The sequence below is a fragment of the Heloderma suspectum genome, chromosome 5, assembly GCF_057233095.1.
Source record: "Heloderma suspectum isolate Gila_16-S chromosome 5, 16-S_ref, whole genome shotgun sequence".
In the NCBI taxonomy this organism is placed as follows: Eukaryota; Metazoa; Chordata; class Lepidosauria; order Squamata; family Helodermatidae; genus Heloderma; species Heloderma suspectum.
This window is the reverse complement of record NC_139462.1, coordinates 66,254,245-66,280,688: the sequence shown is the minus strand read 5'-3', so window position 1 is coordinate 66,280,688 and position 26,444 is coordinate 66,254,245. Positions and strand designations below refer to the sequence as shown.

The 26,444-nt window shown below is 41.9% G+C and overlaps 1 protein-coding gene across 13 annotated transcripts in view; it reads right to left on the bottom strand.

The window, feature by feature from the left end:
• The window catches only part of ARFIP1 (ARF interacting protein 1), a 64,363-nt gene that overhangs the window by 13,683 nt on the left and 24,236 nt on the right, over positions 1-26,444 (bottom strand). For 7 of the 13 annotated variants that reach the window (XM_084856277.1, XM_084856276.1, XM_084856280.1 and 4 more), the window contains 6 exons: positions 18,025-18,133; positions 17,527-17,622; positions 13,514-13,626; positions 5,146-5,367; positions 4,531-4,688; positions 2,976-3,150 (listed from right to left, as the gene is read on the bottom strand). In XM_084856277.1, the coding sequence (XP_084712403.1) occupies positions 2,976-3,150; positions 4,531-4,688; positions 5,146-5,367; positions 13,514-13,626; positions 17,527-17,622; positions 18,025-18,133 (873 nt within the window). The remainder of the gene's footprint in view (positions 1-2,975; positions 3,151-4,530; positions 4,689-5,145; positions 5,368-13,513; positions 13,627-17,526; positions 17,623-18,024; positions 18,134-26,444) is intronic. The other 6 variants (XM_084856284.1, XM_084856282.1, XM_084856285.1 and 3 more) reach the window with 1 other exon arrangement.

The following is a 26,444-nucleotide window of genomic DNA, read 5'->3' as shown; positions in this document are numbered from 1 at the left end:
GAAGTTATGCTTCTATTAATGCAGCCCAAAATAGCATTTGCCTTTTCTGCAGCCACACCACATTGTTGGCTCATATTCAGCTTATGATCGACAACAATTCCAATATCTTTCTTGCTTGTAGTGTTGTTGAGCCACATATCCCCCATCTTGTAACTGTGCATTTGGTTTCTTTTTCCTAGGTGCAGAACTTGGCATTTATCCCTATTAAATGTCATTCTGTTGTTTTTTGCCCAGCGCTCCAGTCTATCCAGATCAGTCTGAATTTCGTTTCTGTCTTCCAAAGTATTAGCTATCCCACTCGATTTGGTGTCACCTGCAAATCTGATCAGCATTCCCTGCACCTCCTCCTCCAAGTCATTCATAAAAATGTTGAAGAGCACTGGGCCGAGCCCTGCGGTACCCCACTCGTTACCTCTCCCCAGTTTGAGAAGGTCCCATTGATAAGCACTCTTTGAGTCCGATTCTGTAGCCAACTGTGGATCCACTGGATCGTTGTTTCATCTAGCCCACTTTGAGCTAGTTTGCTCACCAGGATATCATGGGGCACTTTGTCGAAAGCTTTGCTGAAGTCGAGGTATATGATGTCTACAGCATTCCCACGGTCTACAAGGGAGGTGACTTGATCAAAAACTGAGATCAGATTTGTCTGGCAGGACTTGTTTTTGACAAATCCATGTTGGCTTCGAGTAATCACGGCATTGTTTTCAAGGTGCTTCCAGATGGATTGCTTCATCATCTGCTCCAGAATTTTCCCTGGGACTGATGTCAGACTGACTGGTCTGTAGTTCCCAGGTTCCTCCTTTTTACCCTTTTTGAAAATAGGGACATTAGCCCTCCTCCAGTCATCTGGCACTTCCCTGTCCTCCATGATTTCTCAAAGAGAATAGACAGCGGTTCTGAGAGTTCTTCTGCCAGTTCCTTTATGACTCTAGGATGCAGTTCATCTGGCCCTGGAGATTTGAACTTGTTCAAAGTAATTAGGTGTTCCTTGACTGTATGCCTATCGATCTCATGCTGCAATCCTGCCCCTTCAGCCTGCACTTCGCCTTTGCCAGGGGGGTCATAGACCCTCTTTTGGGAGAAGACTGAGCCAAAGTAGGAATTGAGCACCTCTGCCTTTTCTTTGTCATCTGTAATCGTTTTGCCATCCTTATTTAATAGCTGAACAACCATTTCTTTCCTCTGCCTTTTACTATGCACGTAGCTGAAGAAAGCCTTTTTGTTGTTTTTAGCATCCCTCGCTAACCTCAGCTCATTCTCAGCTTTAGCCTTCCTGATGCCATCCCTGCAATCCTGTACTCTTCCTTTGTTACTTGATCTTCTTTCCACTTCCTATATGTGTCCTTTTTTGTTTTCAGGTCATCTCTAAGCTTTTTGTGAAGCCACACTGGCTTCTTCTGTTGTCTTCTACCTTTTCTTCTTGTTGGAATTATCTGTGATTGTGCCTTGAGAATTTCCTTTTTTAAAAGCTCCCACCCATCTTGGACTCCTTTTCTCGCTAGCATCGCTTGCCATGGGACCTTACTGATCATTGTTCTGAGTTTATTAAAATCAGCTTTCCTAAAATCCAGGGTACGCGTTTGACTACACGCGGCTTTTGCTTCCCTTAGAACCAAGAACTCAAGTGCAACATGGTTGCTTTCCCCCAGAGTTCCTGTAAGTGCTACTTTATCCACTAAGTCATCTCTGTTGGTTAGGATCAAGTCAAGGATAGCCGATCCTCTAGTTCCTTCCTCTACTTTCTGTAGGAGGAAGTTATCCGCCACAAAAGTCAGGAATTTCCTGGAGGGGCCATGTTTTGCAGAATTTGTCTCCCAACAAATATTGGGGAAATTGAAGTCCCCCATTACTACTACATCATGCTTCCTTAAAACATTGGCTATTTGCTTTTCAAAAGTTTCATCCTCGTCTTCTCCTTGGTTAGGTGGCTGGTAGTAGACTTCGACCACCAGGTTCCTTTTATTCTTTGCTCCATTTATTTTGATCCAGATGCTCTCGATGGGGCTACCAAGCAGTGGCTCTTTGGAGTTCTTCCATGAGCTAGTGTTCAGACCAACCATTTTGTTCAGTGGACTATTGCACACATTGATATTTTACAGGTTTTGAGATTAGGTTGTATACACACATTCTGTATTATATCTCCTGTCCTCCCTTACTCAATCCAGTCCAACTACCATTCTTGATTGGGGTGGGGTGATGTAGATCAACCTCTTTTTATAAAGTTCATTGTACTCCAATTTTGTAACATCCAATGTGAAAATGTGAGAACCTAAGAACAGCTATGCTGGATCAGACCAAGGGGCCATGTGGTCCAGCATTCTGTTCACACAGTTGCCAACCATCTGCCCATAGGAAACCAACAAGCAAGACATGAGTGCAACAGCACTTTCCCACCCATGTTCCACAGCAACTGATACACATAGGCATACTGCCTCTGATACTGGAGATAGCATGCAGCCATCAGGACTAGTAGCCACTGATAGCCTTCTCCTCCATAAAATACTAATTCTCTCTCTCTCTCTGTCTCTCTGTCTCTCTCTCTATAGGATGTCTCTTACATGCCACATATTTAGGCAAGATACCATATTTGGTCAGGAAACAGGTTTAGTAACAGCAGCACTTCAACTGGAATGCAATGATATTGGCCAGCGTACACTGACCAACCATCCTAAATTGCAGTGTTTGGTGTTTTTTGTTAGTATATCCTAATGCTAGAAATGGAAACCATCAGTTCTCTTCTAGGCTGTGCTCCAAAAACCAAAGTAAGAGAAACAAGTACAAAGTTAGATGAAATCCCAAGCTTTAGGAAGGAAATGCAATTGCAATCTGAGCTGAAACTCAAATGACTCAGAACAAGATCACTTATCTGTGATGGGAAGGGAATAGCACTGGCTGGATTCATGCTGAATTCAAGTTAAATTTCAGGTAGCAAAGAAATTATATACCACTAATTTGGAAGTAAAGCAGCTCCTTACCTTGTTTTCCTCCAAAAACTTCAATTTAACTGATACATCATTGCGCATTTTGTCATATTTCTCTTTATGTACTTGGAATAGTTGCTGTGACTGCTCAATCTTTGGCAAGGTGTTAGCATCTCGTGGGCCAAGATTCAGTTCTTCTAAATCAGTGCGATAAGCATCATATTCAATCCTGAGAAGAAGAAAGAGTTAATATGACCTGCACAAATTTGCACACAACAGCTGCAACCCATAGCTTATTCATATGTTTTAGAAGCTTTACATGTCACCCTCCTCAATACTTGTACCCCATCCTTAGTGCTGCAGACTTCTGTAGTTTATCAAATCAAAATTCATACTTCTAAACCTCACCACATTACGTATAAACTATGATTTATCATTGCTATCCCACCTAAGGAATCCCACCTTATTCATATATTCAGTGTTATTATTATTAAAAACTATCCTCATTTCATTTTGTGTTCATACACCTGCTAAAATATGATCTCCACCTTCTCCCTCATAACCGATGGCTCTGCTCTCATGTTCACAGTAGCATAGTAAAATACACATAATCCTATTTTCACCTAATCAGTGTTCCAGGCAATAGATAACTTTTAATCTATTTGAATGCAAATATTAATGCAAATCATATGAAAAATATAATTCTAAGTCCACCTTGTAAACATTCAGGGGCTGTGCACACAACACGCTAACCCACACTTAGTGGTTGAATGTGGATTGTTTTGAACCATGGGTTGTTGGTTGAACCATAGGTTATCTGAATGTGGAACATTTTCCACAGGATGGGTTATTGTGTTGTGTGAATGCAGCCAGGGTGGCTTGTTAACCATGCAGTGTGGCTTGTTAACTATCCTGAACAACCCAACAACAAACGAGTGGTTCTCAAGGTGGCTTGTTTGAGAAAATAAGCCACATTGCATGGTTAACAAGCCACCCTGGCTGCATTCAGACAACATACTAATCCACCGTTCAATAAATAACCCACCATTCGAAAGAACCCACACTTAACCGCTGAGTGTGGGTTAGCATGTTGTGTGAACAACCCCACAATGTTTAGTTTCATCTTCATCAGAATGTAAAAAGCGAATGGCTACAATCTATATATGTTATTTACTTTCAAGTAAAGGAATTCATTACAGAGCCAGTTCTTTCTTTGAAGCTTACCCCACATCAACTCCCACTCTCAAATAGGGAATTCATTTTTAAGGTAAGCAAGAGCTTGTCTCTTCAACAGTGGGAAAGGACTTGCTACAGGAAAAGCTATGAAAAAGCTGTGGCTGCATAATATGCTTATAAATAAGTTGTTGAGATTGCAACCTTTATATTTAGGGATTCAAACTTATTTCAATGGAAAATGGGTTGGATCCAGATTTAATCATACTTTGAATAAAGCCACTAAAATTAGTCATGGGTCCGCTCCAACTATGACTAAATCTGGATCCAATCATGTGTTTCTTAATGTAAATTCAGCATTCAATACATTATTAGCTTATTTCTCAAAAGTTATATACTTATAAAAAGACAATAGATAAATTGGATAAACAATTACCTGGCACTTTCATATTGCTTCACGGTCAGTAATGTATCTTCAATAGTTTTATTCACCAAAGTGTTCACGCTAGCAATAAAAAAGTTAATCGCCCCAAGAAGAGTTTCACCATTTTTAGAAAGGAGTTTCTGAGTCTCTGCATTGTATCCAAACTCCTCCTATTAACAGAATGGAAATACAATGGTGTTTCTGAATGCTTAATTTTCCGCTGTGAACCTAGTTATCATCACTCACTTTTTCTGCATTTAAAGCACTTCAGGCAGCACATACCACACCACATGTGTATCATTTTAAATATGGCATGAGTAACTTTTTTCTTGGATATAAGATGTACAGAAGCACATACTGGCTTCATAAACTGGAGAAACAAACCTCTTAAAATGAATACCTTCAGCTATATACTAGCTTATTTAAAAAATTCAAATTAGTAGATATTAGCTAGAGTTAGCATTTAACATGCAAGGTAACAATTTGTGCTATTTTCTTCAGTTCAATTAAGCCACCAGTTACTAGCCAACCATAATGAAAGTTGGATGAAACAATTTTAAGCATTTCCAATGTAGTATGAAGCCTACATTTCTCTAAACTATTTTTCTAATGAAATTAAAATCATACATGGAGTTCTAATGATTTCAAACTCAAGTCCGCGAATGCATCTCCGAGCTGTCTTTGGGTATGCACCATCTGGAAAAGCTGAGTCGACAAGGTTTGCGCCAGTTTCAGGACGTTCTCATACTTCTTTTTGTTATCTCTCAGGATTTCTATTTGAGCTTCCAACTCTAGATCTACTGTTCGTGAGCCTCGGCCCAGTTTCTCAGAGATTATCTGACGAGTACACTGTAAAGTTTGCAAGACAAAGTTTAAACGTTGCTAAGTTTGATCTCGGTACAGCATATGCCCATTCTTTAAGTTTGCAACCTCAATGTACATCAGAGTTGTTATAACGTTCTTCTGAATATATCCAATTCAATCACCTGACATCACTATACACCTTTCCAAATAATGACTCACTATTTCAGAGGGTAGATTAATTTATGTTTAGAAATGCAGTAGTGTGTTCAAAATCAAATGAAGACTACACAGACAGCAGCTTTTACTATTACATATGTTAAGAGGTTTTAAGACCTTTATGCTGTTTGTACTATTATAAAGTGTTGACTATGAGGAAGCAAAAGGTTCTGGAATTAATAGGCCCAATAACATACATTCCAATCAATAAGTAACTAAGGGCCAATCCTATGGCCGCTAAACAGTGGCTAGACAGCCATAGGATTTTTTGGTTTATGGGAACCAACCTCAGAGCCAGTGCTCTGAGGTTGGTTCCCAGAAAACCACCTCCCTGCCCCCGTCGCCTTGTAGGAGACGCGGTTCATACCTGGCTCCGTGCTCGTAAGAGCAGTGTGGAGTGGGGGAAAAGAGGGTGTTCCTGGGGGCAGAAGCGTTGTTACGATGCTTCCAATGAGCCTTCCAGCCACTCCCCCCCCACCCCGCCCTGACAGCCAAATTGGCTGTCTAGCCACTAATGCAGGAAGGCCAACGCACAGAGAAGAAGATTCCCTCTGCGCTCTGCCCACCCTGCATTGGATAGCCGGTCACCTCTGAGTTCAGAGGTGGCAGACTGTCCCCACTGGATTGCACCCTAACCTGTGGGGTGAGGGAAAAAGCAAGCCCCCTCTCTGAAGAGATTGTGTGGGAGGGGGAAGCTGGGCTCCAGAAATGTACAGGCTCTAGGGCATGTACCTACTCTGAAGCAATCCCCTCTTCCCACTTCTTTTTACTGGTGGGAGCAAAGTGGGAGTCATCCTTATGTTGAAAGGATGCTTGGTGGGGAGGAATGGAGCTGGAGGATTTGCAACAGAGAACACATCCAAACCCAAATTGTGTCTCTCCCCTTTAAGCCCCAGGCTTCTTGCTTTCCTTCAGCCTCTCCCAATTCCCACCCCCGCTGGCAGAAAATGTATGCTTTCATGGTACTCTGTGGCAGCATACATTCAAAGCCTTTGACTTCTGGAGGGGTGGGGTCCAATATATGGGTCCAATCCATATATTCTGCAAAGGCAAGGAGTCTATCATTGGTCTATCACCCTCCTTTCCCAGCCCTCCCCCTTAAGGCACCAGGGATGTCTGTATATAGACACACGCCTCTAGAAATAATTACATTTTACTAACCTATTTAGAATAACTTGTTTAAATGACTTCTAAAAAAAAGACAAAAACCCAGGTACAGTGAACCCATGACTGTTACATTTTGGTTGGAATAAAAAAAAAAAGAAGGCCAAGAATAAGCAAGTGAAGACTGTAGGGATCTTTCTGTTCAGAGAGCCTGAAAGAATACTCAGCATGAAAGTATTCAAGCACAGGAACTAATATTACACTTCAGGTACTATGCAAATAAAGAGAAGGGGCCACTGAAGTATAACATAATTAAGGCATGGGTGATTATTTCACAAGACTTATGCTACAAGGTAAATTCTGTCCACATTCCGAAGTTAGAGATAAGCTAACAAGGAGTATATAAAGGTAAAGTGAAGTATGTTCCTATGATCAGGTTTCTCTATGAAGAGCTTAGCTATGATTGAATCTTCATATCAGTGTAAAACAATTCAAACCAGAAAAGTTAACTGAACATAACCAAGGGTTTTTTAAGACAGGGCACTTTAGAAACATGCAGTAGTGTACACATCTCTAATATTTTGACTCATGATCCAGTTAGGTAATTTTATACTCTGGACATAATGGTCTTACATCCATCCCCTTTAGATCAATCTTCCTCCTCAACCTGGTGCCCTCCAGATGTGTTCGACAACAACTCTTATCACCCCAGCCTTCATGGTCATTGGTTATGCTGGCTGGGATGATGGCAGCTGTCTGCACCAGTTGAGCCCTCTAAATAGTATTCAAGGACAGTCTTAATAGAATTTGGCAAGTTTCTTGTATTCCACATCTCAACAGGACACTTTGCAAGACATAGAAAGGTTCCTCCTGTGCAAGCACTGGGTCATTAGTGACCCCTAGAGGGATGCTGCTTGCGCTGGTGTTTTCATGGCAGACTATAGCGGGGTGGTTTGCCATTGCCTTCCCTAGTCGTGACTACCTTTCCCCCAGCAAGCTGGGTACTCATTTTACCGACCTCGGAAGGATGGAAGGCTGAATCGACCTGAGCCGGCTACCCGAGACCCGGCTTCCACTGGGATCGAACTCAGGTCGTGGGGAGAGTTTCGGTTGCAATACCGCTGCCTACCACACCAAATAAGCTCCCTTCCCCAAAAGGGGATCTGCAGCAAGCATGGCCAATGCTGGCTAGAGATGATGGGAGTTGTAGTCCAACACATCTGGAGGGCACCAGGTTGGGGAAGGCTGCTTTAAATGAGAATGTGTATTACTTTAACACGTGGTAAGCCAGCCCTGCTGCATTTGGGCCCTCATGCCCTGCCCAGACATCACTTCTAGTTTTGACTGTAAAAATTTTAAGTATCACTGACAGTTCAAGCCAGGTCAGAGGGAAAGTATTTGTATCAGTCTTCCCCACCCTGGTGCCCTTCAGATGTTTTCAATTTCAACTCCCATCAGCCACAGCTAGCATGGCCAATTGTCAGGAATCCTGGGAGTTATCATCCAAAACATCTGGAGGGCACTAGGTTTGGGAAGGCTACATCTAAATAGACCAAAAGCTTCAGAAGAGTGACCTATGAGACTTTTCCCAAAAAGGTAAAAAGGTAAAGGTGTCCCCAACCAGTCGTGTCCGACTCTAGGGTGCGGTGCTCATCCCCGTTTCTAAGCCGAAGAGCCAGCGCTGTCCGAAGACGCTTCCGTGGTCATGTGGCCGGCATGACTGAACACCGAGGTGCACGGAACGCTGTTACCTTTCCCGCCAAGGCGGTACCTATTTATCTACTTGCAATTTCTTGCTTTCGAACTGCTAGTTTGGCAGGAGCTGGGACTGAAGACGGGAGCTCACTCCGTCACGCGGCACTCGGGTCTCAAACTGCTGACCTGTCGACCTTCCAGTCTGCAGTTCAGCATCTTGACCACTAAGCCACCATGGCCCTAATTTTTTTCCCAAAAAAGCAGTACATAAAATTCTCAACACACTGAGAAGTCGTGCGAAAGGGTTATGAATGTGTTCTCTGGCAGTTTACAAAATGGGTGAGCAAGCCACATAACTTCACAGTCATTTCAACATCTATAGCTGTGGTTGGCAACCAGATTTGCTAGCAATCTTGTCCCAAGCATCAGCTAAAGAGACCAACTGTACTCCTGTAGGTCACACATCATCACTCCCTCGCCCCATTACAAGCTACTTCCCGGGAAAGAGTTGTGAAGTTCTTGTTGCCACCCTGCCTTAGACGAAACAGTGGCAAAATAGTGGAATAAACTTAATGTGAGGGGCACACTATAACTTTCTACTTGGCTAAATAAAGATCAACTTTGAATGGGAACATTTCTCCTTCCCTCTCATAAAGTTAGCACCTCTAAAGCCCAAATGTTTAAATATATGAAAAATAAAATTTTAAATATATGAAACACAAAATATATGAAAAGTTCATCCTAACACCTCAGCATCACCATCACCTAATTCAAGTGTCTTGCAGGAGAGTTTCTGCCAGTGGGGCACCAGTTGGTAATCACTACCTAGTACAGACAGACAAGCCTGGGAGAACAGAATTTCATCTTCACTGTAGAGATTGTGGCTATATCTTAATAGCCAAATTCAAACTTAACACTGTTTCACTAGTTTCTACAGTGCTGCATCTACATCCATGATATAGGTTTCTTCAGAAATCATAGCCCATTTTATGACTTCAAAAGTTAAGCTTAAAATGTAATTGTATTTTTTATAGGATTTATATTCTGCCTTTTAGGGCACAATTGCCCTAATGTGGTGTATAAGGGTTCATAAAGTACAATAGTCATCATTAAAATGTAATGAAATAATAATCTGATTAAAATCACATCACACCTCCTTAAAATGGAGCAGCAGCAGTTAAAAGATGAACAGGTATTAAAGCAGCAGCAATTAATAAAAAAGACTGAACTTAAAATGTCTCATGCTGTTTCTTTAAAGTTTCCAAGCATGGGGCCATTTTCACTTGTATTTCCCGTGAGAGTTCCATAAATGTGGGGCCAATAAGCGCCCCATAAGTGTGGGGCAAAAAGGTCTCATCCTTGGTACATGTCAACTTAATATCTCTTACTGGCAGATAACAGGCCCAGAGGGTAGGGCCTCAGTGACGAATTGTAAAGCCCAGGCAGGCTTGTAACGGTGCAGGTGGTCCTTCAGACAGCCCCGAGTGCACCACACCAGTGATTCAAATGCTTATCTAGAACTTTAAATAGTGGATCATAGACAGGTTCCGGTTTCTGTCTCTTTATGAGCAAAGCCAGTCACAGTGGGCTAACATTTATGTCAGTAGCCATTAAATAAGAAGACACTATGCAATTAAATATCTAGAATGTGGAAGGCATGTTCCACTTGCACTAATTTGTACAAATGATCCTCTGAGCAAGTTGGTACGATCTAAATTGGTTCAGGCTGCAAAAAGGAGCATGCGTTTTTCTGGTTAAAGGGTAAAAATGTCATTTTGGGTTATTGCTGCTATGTAGATATTTGAGACAAGGAAACTCATTAAAAAGATTAACTCATCCTGAAAAACGGAGACCAGATGACTTTAGTGTTAGTCCCTCTTCTGCATGGACTTAAGTCAGAATGCTCCAAAATACGAAGTTGACCAGTATTCTGAACATTAAACATTGGGCCAGAATGTATGTAAAAGATTTGCAATTTATTTTTTTGAAAAGCTAGTTTATTCATTTATTTAATTATTGTGAAGCACCTCAAGCTCTGGACAGAAGGGATACAAGTAAACCTCCTCCTCCTTCTCCCATAAGTGAGTCGATATAGTTTTCCCCAATCCCATCGGTCTTTAATCCCATGCTATCTCATGATTTAATAGCTACTGCCATAATGTTATCCCAGTTCAATTCACAACCACCACTGAAAGGCTTTGCTCATAGCCAGCTTCACTGTGATAGGAACTGGAATCTGCCTGAGCTCCAAGGTGGCAATTAAGTTGCCACCCTGATCCAGTGGCAGAAAGAAATCCATGCTTCAGTTCTATCTTTCCACCACCACGTTTTTGGAGACTCCCCAATGGCACATTTCTGTGTGTGTGCATGTGCGCGCGCACTCATGTATATATAAGCGTCTGTCTGTGTGTGACTGAAGTTGGTTATAGCCCATGAAAGCTTATGCCAGTTAGTACTAACATGTTAGTAGTCTTTTTTTTTTTTATAGTGCCACGCAAGCCCCATTGTTGTTTTTAAAGTTGAGTTTCCTAGTAGGATTAAAAATGAATACTCTCTTACTCATGATTTCTACATGTGATGCCCCCCAAACCACCTTAAAACCCAAAGTAGCAACTACATTTTTCTTCTGAATTATGTTCTCCCTATCTAGCAAAATTCTTTTCTATATTCTGAAGGCAGTGGAGTATTCTTCCCAACCTGGAAAATAGATGCTGGAATGCCAAACTTTTTCAGCTTAGGAAAATGTAATATAACTAGCCATCAGCAGATCTGCAATGTGATGTGCAACTTCAGGTTGGTTTGAGGGAGATCCCATATAAAAATCATGATGAGCCATGCTTCTGATCCTTTTATGCATGCTATGTCTGTGCTGGCAAGTGCCAAAATGTGAATTTTAAGGGTCAGTATGTAGAGAAAGATGTGATCTGTAATTTTAAGGTGGTTTCCATGTAAAAAGAAAATGCTCTGTGTTAGCAAGGGTTTGTTTTCCTTCAGTGCAGGTCTGTTTACACAACTCTGGTTGGCCCAGGACAACGTTGCAGTTTTCAACATGAATGAAGCACCTAAAAGACTAAGAATATATAATTTTAAGAATGGGAGAAAAAATATTGTTTTGTTGAAATGAAAGGCAAATATATTTGCCTAATAGGTTTTGCAAGCATTGCAACTGCTCAACCGCTGTTTTGTCCCTGGTGCCCATGGCACTGTGTCAGGATTCCAAATGCGCACACACGACTAAAAATGTTGGGGACCCCTGAATTAGAGGGAAATAGGAGCCAAATCTCTGCCCTCAGCATTAATAAGTTCTACATAGGCCAGTTCACACAACACGATTTCCCCTTACCCTTATAAGCAGTTCTGACTTTTACTAGTTATGTGTACTTACATGGAAGAACAATGTGTAAGTCATTGGGTTCCAATATACTCAGTAGCAATTCCTATGATGGAAGCAGGGCTTTTGAACATGGGAATTGCAGCTAACTATAGCCCAGTTCAGATGTCACAGCCAAACCATAATTTGGCCATGGTGAAAAGGGCTTCAGGATCACAACCTCCCTCCTCCCCATAGATGCTTAGATTCCTTCCCTCACTTCCTGATCTGTGATTAGCTGTAGTTCAGCTATGTCATCTAAATAAGGCAAACTCTGGTTACTCCAAACTTTAGCTTGCCTGATTTGGGTGACCCAGCAAAACTATAATTATTGTAAACCACGAAGTGGGGGAGAGAATCTAAGCATGTGAGCCTGAAATCCAGAAAAAATGTGAGCTTGAAAGCCATCATTTGGGCAGGATTTCAAGATTGGGCCTATTCCAATGATCTGCTGATTTCCACATTCACGTGTACATACTGAAATGCAGTGAAACAGCAAGTTTGTTCCTTGCACACTGCTTTATTCTTTACCATATACATGTGCATTCCACACAATCCTTATCCCTCATTTCTTGTTGGGAATGGGCAACAAGGTTGCACCTATTGAGCATGGGCATCTTGGAATGAAGCATACAGGTTGCCTTCACATGAGATTGAATCCAATGTTAGTCCTATTTACAGTATACCCATTTAAATGAATGGAACTTAAGTTAGTCCTATTCATTTCAATGAGTTTATTTTAAGTAGGACTAACATTGGATTCAACCCAGTGTATGTCAACGTGTAGAAGGGATCTGCACAGGGCTGAGGACAAGGGAAGCAAAATATGTTCCATGACATTTTGTATACCCACATTTGTGAATGGTCTCAACAGGCCCATTAAGTTTCTCTTGGCAAGGATGCAACTCTTTGCCAAGGAAAATATGCACTGTATGAGCTAGTTTTCTGAACAAACCCATTGATGGCTAGTTATATTACATTTTCCTAAGCTGAAAAAGTTTGGCATCCCAGCATCTATTTTCCAGGTTGGGAAGAATACTCCACTGCCTTCAGAATATAGAAAAGAATTTTGCTAGATAGGAGAACATAATTCAGACGAAAAATGTAGTTGCTACTTTTTGATTGTAGATTTACATGTAGGTAAGACAGTATGAGCAACCTTGATGGGTGGGAGTGCCTGGTAGTATTAAGGAACTACTTCTTCCAGATGAAGGGAGTGACAATTAACCTCACTGAAAATCTGCTGCAAGGTGACATAATAAATCCTCCACCCCGATCACAAAGCAGCAACAAGGAAACACATGTTGCCTCTTGTTTTGCAATCTGAAATCTACAGACTACAAAACCGTGAGCAGGCATAACAATGAAACTCAAAATCTTATTGTGAACATCTTAAAAGTGTTAGCAGTGATTCTACTCTCATCAAATTCTGTTAGATTGCCATGGAGTCATTCAAAATGGTCATTTTTTATTAACTTAACTATATATGGCTGCCCCAAAACAGGTGTTATTTGGGCAGCGCATAGAAAATCAATACACTGTTTAATATCCCATTTTAACTCAAGCAAGTTCAAACAGCACACAAAAATCTTAGAGAAATAAAGTTTAGAAAATAAATTACGTTCCTTATTACATGTCATTGTTCCAAAACCACTCTTCATCCCAAGAAGTCACTGTAGCAGAAGGAGATTAAATTTTTAAAAATGCACGCCAGCCTCTTAGCCTTCAAGTACTGGTAAAATGCCAAATCCTTTTATATGTGAAGTACCAGAAGCACTAAACTGCAACAGTGAAACCAGTACAAACCTTGTAAGTGTTTAGGCTCCATCTTCTTACAAGCTCAAGTTTTTCCATTGCTGGATTTTTTACTTCCTCTGCTAGAACAACTGGTCCACTTTTCTGCTGCATTCTTATATTGCCTGTTTAAAAGCCACATGTAAAGGAGACCCAAGTGTTAATGCAATTGCTGAAGCAAGTGACTTAAGTACATGGCTATAAATTAAAGGATTTTCAATATCATTCTGAAGATAAAAGCTCACTAATATTATGGAAAAGCTTAAAGAATAAGATTGCTTGGGCATTTGTATTTAAGTTACTATTACCAGTAATTTAGAACTCTTAACTATGCAGCTTTAACATACTCTAATTCTCTCATACTAACAGGTTATTAGAAAATACTACAAAACAGTCCCAGTTCATTACTGTGTTTGCCAGATATTGAAATGTTCACAGTATGAAATTGGGGTGCTTGTTCAAGCACATTGAAGAATTAACCATTCTCCCAGGCATGTGGAAAAGATATAGCATCTTATATTTTCACCACAGGCATATGTTTCACTAAAGCTCAGGAAGGCTAGTCCCTTCAAAACTTTGCATAGTAACCATGACTGCAAACCTATGCACATTTCTTTGGGAGCTTGTCCTTTTGAACTTGGTCTTGCTTCAGAATTAAGAGGCACCAGCTCAGTATGCCACAGTAATTCTGCCTGGCATATCTAACAGCACCGTCTCATTTTTTTAAAAGTTGCATCAGAACAGAGAATAGACCTTCTCCATAACTAACGCATGCATAGTTAAAGGAAATTATAATTCCACTTGACTGTTCAATACCTGCAAAGCATACTAGATTGCTACGCTATGCTCTCGATGGAACAGAGGAGTTTCTTATTCTCCCCAAACCCATCCTATTTCTATAGCACTGATTCACAATTTCAAGAAGACGTTACTCAGGGAAGCTTCAAACTTTTAAAAGCAGATGTATTTCTAGCGTGCCTGCCATGTGCACTATGATGAGCACTTTATGGATGAAGTAGGGACCTATTGAAACACACAGGAAGACATGAGATCCTGCAAGTGACTGCAGATCCCTGGCATATGATATATCACTCTCTTCAGGGGTTTTGATGTTCATTAAAACATGTGTGAAGCAGCCCTGAATTTCTAAAGCAGGGCAGGGCATTTTTCTGCTCAAGGGAAACTATCAGGGATTGATTGACAAAGGTGGGCACCCCATGCAAAAGTGAATAGGGTCAAAGCTAATGTGGGTGGGTTGCCCGCACCTAGGTAAACTCGTCCCTTCCCAGCTGTGACTGCCCAAAGTGACTGCCCACGCTGTGCATTACCCAGCATGGCAATTTACTTTTGAAAAAAGTCTACTGGTGCTAATGGAAGACTTTTTTCAAGCTTAATTGGTGTGGAGGTGCAGGAAGAGGAGGAGCGGCTACCTGGGCCAGAGGTTCCCCACACCTATTCTACAGTGACCTTGGTGACTGCTGCAAAGATACTGCAATGCAAAGAAGAGAGAAAAGTCACTTTGTTCTTCAACCGCAGAGCCTTTTCAGATCACAGTTACAAGTCAGAATATTCTTTCTAGTGTCCGATTATCCCCAATTCATACAGTGTATCAGCTTGGCACCCCACAAGTGTAGAAATCAATTTCTGCCATGATCCTCAAAGAGCGACAGCAGTGAAACCCAGCCATGTGCGGAAGTTAGTAAAAGAATCTCAAGCAAGAGAGCGATTGCTTTTTACAGCATGCTATATTTAGTTCAAATGATACGAACTGTAGATAGGGAGTGCTTTTTTTCTTTTTTTAAAGTATGCTCTTACTACAACCAACCTGAAAAAAGACACTGAAGTCTGGGTTGGGTGTTGGAGGTACTGTGTGTTGCAGTGCTTCCACTCCTACATGGATGGCCGATTCCAGAAGACAGTACTGGACCATTATTATTCTAGTTCTGGCAGCTACATAATGGAGTTTGATACAGCACTATTTGATCCTTCATTTTATCCTATTTAACATCTGCATTAAACTGCTGGGAGAGGTTATCCAATGAAGTGGACTGAGGTGTCACCAGTATGTAGACAACACCCAGCTCTTTCTTTTTCATTGTATCCAGGTGAAGCAGTGGGTGTTCTGAATCAGTGCCTGGGCGTGGTAAAGGACTGGATGAAGACCAATCAACTGGATATTCAATCCAGACAAGATGAAGGAACTGTTAGTGGGTGGTTCTCTGCCCAGCTGAGTGGTGTTCAACCCCTCTTAGAGGGCTAAAGCAGTCTTCCCCAGCCTGGGGCCCTTCAAATCAAAATTGGCCATGAAGGCTGGGGTTGATGGGCACTGCAGTCCAAAACATCTGGAGGGCACTAGGTTGGAGAAGGCGGTCCTAAAGGACCAGGTTCATAGTTTGCGAGTCCTCTTGGACCCAACACTGTTACTGAATACACAGGTGGCCTTGGTATGCCTTTTAACAGCTTAGGCTGATATACCCTAACTAGGTAATGTACATCCCTATATGGAGATACATAACCTTGCTACAGTTATCCATACTCTGGTTATCTCTAGTTTGGATTGCCACAATGAGTTACAAGTGGGGCTGCCTTTGAAAACAGTCTGCTAATCTGTTTTCAGATTGTTACTGAGACTGGCTGTTATTATGTTATACCACTCGTTTGGCATCTGAGCTGGCTTTTACTTTGTTTCCAGGCCCAATCCAAAGTGCTGGTATTAATCTTTAAAGCCCTAAATTGTTTGGGGCCAGGTTGCCTGAAGGACAGCCTCCTCCTTCAAAGAACTACCTAGACTCTAAGATCATCTTCAGTGACCCTTCTCCAAGTACTCCCGCCAAAGGAGGCACAGCAGATGGCTGCTAGAGAGGGCCTTTTCAGTGTTAGCCTGCTTATGGGATGCCTTCCCCAGAAAGGCTCACCTGACATCTATGTTATGGTCTTTACAGAGCCAGGTGAAACCCTGTTAGTTTCCTAAGGCTTTCAAACTTATTTTTAGTACTTTTAAACGTCAGTACAACTGACTTACCTGTGCTGCTGCTTTTCTGTTGCTGGTTTAATCCTGTTTCAGATTTCATTTTTATGTTGTATTTTTGTATTTTAAGCAGGGGAGAGATGGAGGGAGGAAGGAAGGATAGCTGCTTACTAGTACAAAGATGAACTGCCAAGGCTGTATTAATTCCCATTGATGAAATTATTTGGTATGCAGGATAAAGCATGTTGAGAAACATGCCATTTCAAGAACTACAAGCTGAAATGCTTGCTAAGTGCAAGGCAAAAAAAAAAGCAGGTCATGTTTTGACTTTGACAAACTGACATCAACTGACAGTGTCACTTTAAAAAGGGGGGAAGCACTGATCAACTCATTTGGTTTGAAAATACAATCTAGCATATCCATAAGCATGCAGATTTTGAACTGCTGTAAAAGTGTCACCTGTTTATACTAAGCAGCTAATACAATACTTGATTACAGTGCTTTATATGTTCACCATTCCAGTCATGTGAGACCAGAAGTTTTTAAGGCCTTGTGTGACTTCAGAATTTTTATTTCAATGCTGGCCGCTGGCACATACTAGGAACTTCATCACACTTGAAATTATGTCTACACAATACCTACACAGGTGGCCAAAGAGATACTCTACCTTTTCAGAATTTACTAACTTTCTCAAATTCAAGTAGTCCATGGCCTAGGCTCAAAAATTATCTGTCGCCATTATAATGGAGAACTTAACACCACCACTACTTACTGATAGCAAGACAGTATGGTTAAATGAATAATTCAATGTCTTTGTTATTCCTCACAGTTCATTTTCCTGAAGAGAATATTGATTTGATCATGCTTAATACTGAAGGAAGATAGTACATAGCAAGAAAAATGCATCAGTGACTTTGCCAAGCGATAGAACCATAAAAAAGAAAGTGTTATACTTAGTCATAGCAAGTAAAGTAATAGTAAGTCAAGTAATTTGTCTGCAAATGTAAGAGTTAGTATTGTATCAGCAAGGGTGTTATCTGCTTAGACCTCTGAATACCTTTGGGAATAATTAAATCACTCCCTTGTCCAGCCAGTCTGCTAGCTGCTGCACTGCTAGGTGATATAACAGGTGACATAGGTAGTGACGAGGAACCTGGAAATGGGACATACACCATAAACATCCATCTCTATTGGACTAACACATTTCTTATGCACAAAATATTGGAGAAACCAGAATTTTGAGTGTCAGAATTTCAGCTTAGGGCTGCTTCAAATAGAGAATGTTTATTACCACCTCCATTGAGTGGCTGCTCCATGTAGGGAGACATTTTGTGTATACTGACCAGATTCCCCTATCATTATTTCCCACCTCTACCATGAAATAGCCCTTTGAACTCTTTTTTCATAAACAAATTCAGTGAAAGATTTGCAAATACATTACTCCAGAAAAGTGATACTTTACGTATGCCTGAGTAAGAATGAAGGCTACACAGAATACCCTTTCTAGTACTGGCATTTGTAATTACACTTAAAGTCCATACATAATTACTGTTACCTTGAAAAGGTCCAGCTTCAATGACTCCCTCTTTGGTACTGTCAAAGCCATGTGATGTAATCTGGGTTTCAGATAAACCGAGTCCAGGCGGTAAAGAACGCTTCAAGTCCTTAGAAATGTTTGAATAAAAAGGAATATCCATGTAAATATCCCAGATGAGGGCACATTTAGGCATAACAACAGCTTTTCAAGCTCATCTTGAGCAATGTATTCTATATCTGGAATGTAGTTTATGGTGTCATGACATTCTATTTTGATGACTTAATACAATACAGTTTTGCAGCATACATCACAGATTTCACTTACATTTGTGGATCAGACTTTGATCTGGTTCACATGTCATGGCAGCAGTTCCTGGGTTGTTTAACCTAGGAATTCCTGGGAACAAATGAAGAGGCAAATAACCCAGTGTTAACCCAACAATTACCCATGGTTTGTTGTTGGGTTAACTCTGGCTTGTTTAATACATGAGAAACCCAGACTTTCTGGGTTCAAAAGTCATAAAACAACCCAGAAATGGGGTGTTCATGGGTTGTTAACTAAAAGTGGAAGCTAGGAGTATGCAGCTCGGGTGCTCTGCTTGTCCTAGGAATTGCTCAGAAACAACCCAGGAATTGCAGCTGTGACATGAAAACTGGGTCAATATGTACCAATGATTTACAAAGCGGGCCCTACTAGGGAAGTGCGGAGAGCAATATCAATAGCCTTCCAGAAAGTGCCTTCAGTGGGCCAAAAGATTTAATTCCTTTTCTAAAGGTTGTTTGCGTTTCCTTTAAACATGCAGAGGCACTACTCCTCATTTTAAGATTTCTTTCCCCTGCCTTTATTGAAGCTGAGAAACAACTATTGTCAGGTAAACTTGCTGTCTGCCTTAGTTATATTTGGGAAGGCTTAAGATTTGGGCTGGCTCCATCAAAACCAATGGATCTTTACTTCATTTATGTAAATGTATTTTTTTCCTGACTTAGGAAAGACCACTATAAGTCTGAGATGCATTGCACTGGAACAAACCATGTTCCCCTATAGATTTTACTCAAAAACCAACTTTAATAAAAACAGTTCTGAGTAGATATATTCAAAAGCAATAGAAAGTATTCTGTTGTCCTTGCCCTCATCAGTAAACACCTTGTAGACTGAGCACTCACTTAGTTCAGAGTGCTATAAAATGTATAGTGCAAGAATTCATGTTAGGAATCCTAAATGTACAACTCCTGTGAAGTAATATCATTTACACAACTAGACGTAGAGAAGCTTGCCAAGAGTTAAATAGCAAATAAAAAAACATGTTAGAAAAGTGGTAACAAGCACAACTAGTGATGAGTTAGCTCCCCAAAGTCCAATTCAGAACAGGCCTGACTGATAAGGCATGAAAGAGATTGTGGGGTTGTGGTGGACAGCTCGATGAAAATGTCAACCCAGTGTGCGGCCGCTGTAAAAAAGGCAAACTCCATGTTAGGCATAATTAGAAAAGCAATTGAAAATAAAACTGCCAATATCATACTGCCCCTATACAAATCTATGGTGCAACCACACTTAGAATACTGTGGAAAGCTCTGGTCATCACACCTCAAAAAAGATATTGTACAGCTGGAAAAAGTGCAAAAAAGGGCAACTAAAATGATCAAGGGGCTGGAGCATCTCCCCTATGAGAGAAGGTTTCAACAGCTGGGATTGCTTAGCTTGGAAAAAAGGAGGGTAAGGGGACAAATTACAGAGGTCTAGAAAATTATGCATGGTGTGGAGAATATGGAAAGGGAGACATTTTTTCCCCTCTCTCAAAATACGAGAACCAGGGGTCATCCCATGAAGCTGACTGGGGGGAGATTCAGGACAGATAAAAGGACTTCTTCACACAGTGCATAGTTAAACTATAGAATTTGCTACCACAAGGTGCAGTGATGGCCACCAATCTGGATGGCTTTAAAAGGGGGTTGGACAAATTCCTGGAGGAAAAGGCTATCAATGACTACTAGTCTTGATGGCTACGTGCTACCTCCAGTACCAGAGGCAGTGAGCCTATGTACATCAGTTGCTGGGGAACATGGGTGGCCTGAGGATGCGGACAAGGTGCTTGGCCAAGTCCGATCGACCACTTGTGTGCTTGACCCTTGCCCTTCATGGCTTATTAAATCAAACAAGGAGGGGTCGTCCGGCTGGGTCCAGGAGGTTGTAAATTCCTCCTTGAGAGAGGGAGTGGTGCCTGCCGCTTTAAAAGAGGCAGTAATTAGACCACTCCTGAAAAAGCCTAACCTGGACCCAGAGGATGTTAACAATTATAGGCCAGTGGCCAACATCCCCTTCCTGGGCAAGGTGCTTGAGCGGGTGGTTGTAGGACAGCTCCAGGCACTCTTGAATGAAACGGATTATCTAGATCCATTTCAATCGGGCTTCAGGCCTGGTTTTGGAACGGAAACTGCCTTGGTCGCCCTGTGGGATGACCTCTGCCGGGAGAGGGACAGGGGGAGTGCGACCCTGTTGATTCTCCTGGACCTTTCAGCAGCTTTCGATACCATCGACCATGGTATCCTTCTGGATAGGTTGTCTGGGTTGGGAGTCGGAGGCACTGCACTACAGTGGTTCCGCTCCTACTTGGATGGCCGATTCCAGAAAGTGGTGTTGGGGGATTATTGCTCTGTGCCATGGCAATTGTGCCATGGGGTGCCACAGGGCTCTATTTTATCCCCCATGCTGTTTAACATCTACATGAAACCGCTGGGGGAGGTTATCCGGAGGTGTGGGCTGAGGTGCCATAAATATGCAGATGACACCCAGCTCTACCTCTCTTTCTCATCAAACCCAGGTGAGGCAGTGGCTGTTCTGAACCAGTGCCTGGGCACGGTAATGGACTGGATGAGGGCTAATAAACTGAAACTCAATCCAGACAAGACGGAGGTACTGTTAGTGGGTGGTTCGTCTGCCCGGCTAGGTGATATTCAACCTGTTCTGGAGGGGGTTGCACTCCCCCTAAAGGATCAGGTTTGTAGTTTGGGGGTGCTCTTGGATCCAGAACTGTCACTTGAGGCACAGGTGAACTCAGTGGCACGGAGCACTTTTTATCAGCTTAGGCTGGTATACCAACTACGCCCTTATCTGGACAGAGATAGCCTAGCTACAGTTATCCATGCTCTGATAACTTCTCGTCTGGATTACTGCAATGCGTTATACGTGGGGCTGCCTTTGAAAACGGTCCGGAAACTTCAGCTGGTCCAAAATAGGGCAGCAAGATTAACAGGGACTGGCCTGCGAGCTCATATTACGCCAGTACTTTTCCAGCTGCACTGGCTGCCAGTCCATTTCCGGGCCTGATTCAAAGTGCTGGTGTTAACATTCAAAGCCCTTAACGGCTTGGCGCCAGGTTATCTGAAGGATCGCCTCCTCCCATATGTGCCTGCCTGGACCTTAAGATCATCCTCAGCGGCCCTTCTCCGTGAGCCCCTGCCAAAAGAAGTGAGGCGGGTGGCTACTAGGAGGAAGGCTTTTTCTGTTGTGGCACCCCGGCTCTGGAATGAGCTCCCTAGTGAGGTTCGCCTGGCGCCTACATTGTACTCCTTTCGGTGCCAGGTGAAGACCTTTTTATTTTCCCAGGCATTTTAGCTTTCTAAATTTTTATCTTTGCTGTTTTAAATCTGTATTTTAAACTCCTGTACTGCTGCTAGGTTTTATTGTGGTTGTATTGTTATATTGTGGTTTTGATGTTCTATATATTTTAAATTGTTTTATTGTGTTGTTTGGTTTTAGTTTTTGTGAACCGCCCAGAGAGCTTCGGCTATTGGGCGGTATAGAAATGAAATAAATAAATAAATAAATAAGTGGGAGGGTGCTGTTGAGCTCATGTCCTGCTCGTGGGTTCCTGGTCGACAGCTGGTTGGCCACCGTGTGAACAGAATGATGGACTAGATGGACACTTGTTCTGATCCGGCATGACTCTTCTTATGTTCTTAATAAACTTGTTAGGCCAGAAACGAATTGGGCCCTGCCACCTCACTTGCTTAGGCCTCCATGCCACTGCCCCCAAGTCCAAACTTAACCTGGTTAAGGAAGTGGTTAGTAACAGATGCCTCAAAGAAACTTTGCATTGATCCAGAAACCATTGGAAACAACACTTTCCAAGCTTTTAAGTGGCAATACTGAGTGTTCATGGGAGTGCCCAGACCTTAAGCATAAAGCCTCCACTACTGCCACTCCTTACTGCGAGACTGCTTCTTTAGAGTAAGGGGCTAGGTACAGGGATTGATGGCACTGAATTGAGAACTTCCAAATTAAACTGAGATTTGAGGTCTGGATCTAATTTAAAAGGCATTCAGAAGGTGCCTTTCCAATCCTCACCCCCCCCCCCCATTTCAAGGTTTGGCACTGCTTTGACCTAAATAAAAGACAATGCTTTTCACAGTGTACATTTACATGTCAATCTATGCCATGGTTTGCTGTTACCTGAACATGCTCTCGGCAGCCTTGGGTTTGCATTGTTTCCCAGTCCCAATTCCCAATCCTTATGTGTAGCGACCCATAATTTCATGCATACAACTATAATTTGCACTTGCCTGCAGGTTAGGATCAAGCCCTCACTTGGAGGCAAGGACAAACCACAACACAAACAAGTATCAGAAGTAGGGAATTGCCACATGTGAGGGGAAGGTGGGAGTGCATGAGGGTCTGAGGTAGGGTCGTTGGAGTAATCTGCAATGGATTCAAATGAGTTTGGATTTCGATGAATCCAACCTGCAGATTCCACAGTAGACCAGCCTTTTCTGAGTTGCATGGATTTGGCGGACCATTTTTTAACTGGGGGGGGGGGATTTGCGCTAATACGCATTTGTGCAAGTGGAATGAACTTTCTCATACATCTCTAAAAAAATCTGATTCCGTCAAGGAGCAGACAACAAAATGGAAAAAGCCTGACAATCCACGAAACACAGACTAGATTAGATTTAACAAAATCCCTACATCCGTAGTCTGAGGCTCCTATAGGCCTGTTTACAGGATGCCTAACAATGGCTTAGTATTTATTTATTTATCGTATGGCACATTCACATTGCATTACAATAAAAACATACAGCATAATAAATATGAAATAGGAAATATAGACAGGAAGCTCACAAACGTATGTCTAGGTTACAGACAGAGTTTTTTGCTTCAGTTGTCACAGCCAGGAAATCAGCAAAGTCTCCATTGTAGGCTCCGTTTTGACACTCTGTCACTATGTGTTGGATAGTTTGTTTTTCAGCCCCACAATCACAATTTGATTATGTTATTTTGCCCCATTTTTAAAGGGCATCTGCACATCTACCATGACCTGTGCGAATTCAGTTCAAGGTTGTCCATATTGCACGGGGCTGGTCAAATCCAGGTGGTTTTTACAAGATGCAGGGCAAGCTTCGGCATTGTGGAGGACAGTTTCCTAGCCAATGTTGTTTCCACGTGTTGTGGATATTAAAATCATCTTCTAGAAGAGCTTTACCAGTAGAAATCGCTGGATGTCTCAATCTTAGCCTGTTTCACTCCAAGTAGATTACGTCATTTAATATTGGTAACTGGAGATTGTCAATAATCTTCCGATATTCTTGAAGGAGGACCTCTTTCATCTTACATCCGGAGGTGGTATGTGGCTCAAAACAGGAAGCCAGTATGTGGGAGCAGGTCGTATCGTCCCACTAACGATGAGCATTGACTCATGCAGTTGTGTATCGATCTTTCTCGTGTACGGACTATTAAGCCACACTGGGGCACAATACTCTGCTGCTGAGTAAACCAGACTGAGTGCGGTCGTTCTGGCTTAATGGCTTAGTATTACATTTGAACAGGCCTTAAGGCTCAATTCAGGGAGCATGCCAAAACATTGTTAATTAAACTTTATAGTTTAGTGCAATGTCTGCACTGACAACCCATGTTTTTTGATTGGCTGGTAAACCAAAACAGAAAACTATGATTCAAGGATGTCTGAATTTGGCAAGATGTCTGAGTTGACAAAACATAGTTACAATTAATTATGGCTATAAGTAATTATGGCTATAGTTAGTTCTGTTGAGACCAGAATGCTAAGCAGGTGGAAAATTAAAGGGACAATCATCTCTACGCCAGAATTTGCTTGGACCTGTGGAAGCTCAAGCAATTTTCTGGCATGTTTGTATTTGTGGTGCATAGGCATCTCTCAGATTTCCCCTAAAAGTATGGCAAGTAATGGATGAATAGTTCAAGCAATGCTAAACCAAGGTAAAATGAGGATATAAACATAGATGCAATAGCAGCATGCACTGGAATAAATCATACTCTACACATACCCTACACCAGGGATTAAACTGCTTCTGCATTATGGTAAACTGAAAAGACACTGATGAAATTAATAGAAGCAGTGATGTGCTGCCTCATTTCCCCCCACTGCATATACTGATCAATGAAGGAAGTAGGATTTCTGTATTATTTCCCACTGTGAATTATACAACTTTTGTTCCCATTGATCAGGGATGTATTGCTTACTGCCCAACTAGTAGGGTGTCACTGATCTCCTGAGATTTTAGCTTATGCTTATTTCAGCCAGTATATTCATTCTCTCTCTTGCTCACTCTTTGTTATTTTTAATGAAAGCTGACTTATGAAGCCCCCAGCTGATACAGGTATGACCCAGATTTGCTTTGCAGAGAACTCTGCACTTGTCAGCTTTAGTCCAGGTACAAGTCTACCCTTCACTTTCCAGGATCTTTTTATTACTTGCCCCTTCTGCTAATGGTCTGTAGAGCTGTACTACTCTCTGTGGGACCTCTGCAAGTACGCATACACAAACGTCACTGTCATCCCCTTTCTTCACCCAAGTTCTGGCAGTTCTGGAACATTTTCTTGTTTTGCATTAAGTGCCAACCTCTTGCAGCAATGAACAATCACCAGGGATTAAGGCTTTAATCTCTAATCAAGAGATTCAGTCTTTTATTGAGAAAGGCTGTCAGCAGTAGTTTCAAAACCACAGTGCTAATGACCATAATAGGCACAAAAGTATGCCAAAAGTCAACCTATAACTTAATTTTGCACTTGACTGATTCAACAGTTTAGAAAACATGTACAATTTCCCTAAGTTTTCCTCAAGGCCTGGTTAGAATGGAGCACTTGCTGTATAGAAAACTGTCAGACGCTTACTCCTTGCCATGTTAAAATAATTCACTGGCAACTCTCTATAGTGCCAAAACCCATCATGGAACACAAAACTGGATCCCTGTCCTCAGCTGCCTGTAGCTTTATCTGAACGTATAGCCAGTGCCATTTTCTATTACTGATTTGGGTGAACTACATGTTTTGGGAAACAGAATACAACTGAAAATGGCACCCATTGTTCAGAGCCAGCCACTCTTCCTGGAACGTGTAATGATGCTCAATTCCGCTGCCATTTCATCATGTTGTGTTTCCCCCTCCTTGCCAGCCAATGAAGCAGGGCAAGGAAACCCAACAGATGACATCACAATATTGTCAAGTGATACTACATGTTACAGAAGGAGAGGGAAGAGCTCAGACATCTTTCTGCTTTATCCTTGCTTTTCCTGTGGTGTATAGATCCGCTCTGCCATTACATCTGAACACAAATCAATTTACTTTCAAATATGTCCAAATGTCTCAGGTAGTGAATTTCCCCCAGCTTTGTTACCTTTAAGTGGAAATGGAGACTGAACCTAGGTACTGTGTGCAAACCATGCGCTCTACCACTGACCATACCCATTTGTAACATGAACAGCCAGAGATTAACAAGCTACTGGATGTTGCCTTTACAGGTTCATAACAAATGTATGAACTAGAGCTGGGCCAAAGTATTCAATGGACACACTTCTGACAATATGGGACAGGGTGAGGGAAGCTACCAGAAAAAGTAATAGTTTTGGGAGGGAAGGGCAAAGTCTATTAATTTTCAGCGTGTGAGGGGCTTACCATTAAATGAGGAAATGCATAATGTTTCTCGGTTTATTTCCTTTGGCCAAAAGCATTGCCACTGCCTCAAGGAGCAGCCAAGCTGCAATCAATGACCCAGTGGCAATGCAATGTCTTAAGGAATGTCCCAGTGGGAATAACGTTATGTCATGACATTGTGTTTCTTCCAGGGGCATTGTTGGAAAATAAGATCACTGCACCAATCATTACTGATGAGCCATTCTGTACGATAGAGGTCCCCAACATGGTGCCAGCAGCCACCATGATGCCTGCAGGGATCTCCAAAGGTGTCCACAAACCTTTCTACTCCCTGCCCTCTTCAAAAATTTATTTTTAATTAAAAACCTTGAAAAATATTAGGGCGTCAGGTTCACCTTCCTGTTGCTGAACCTGTTGCTGATCAGTAGGCAGGAAGAGAAGGAAAGAGCTGCTTCCCGGTCCCACCCAATCTTCTTCAATCCACATAGACCTTCTCTCTATCTCTCCTGGCCATTAGCCTTGCTATTTCTCTCCAC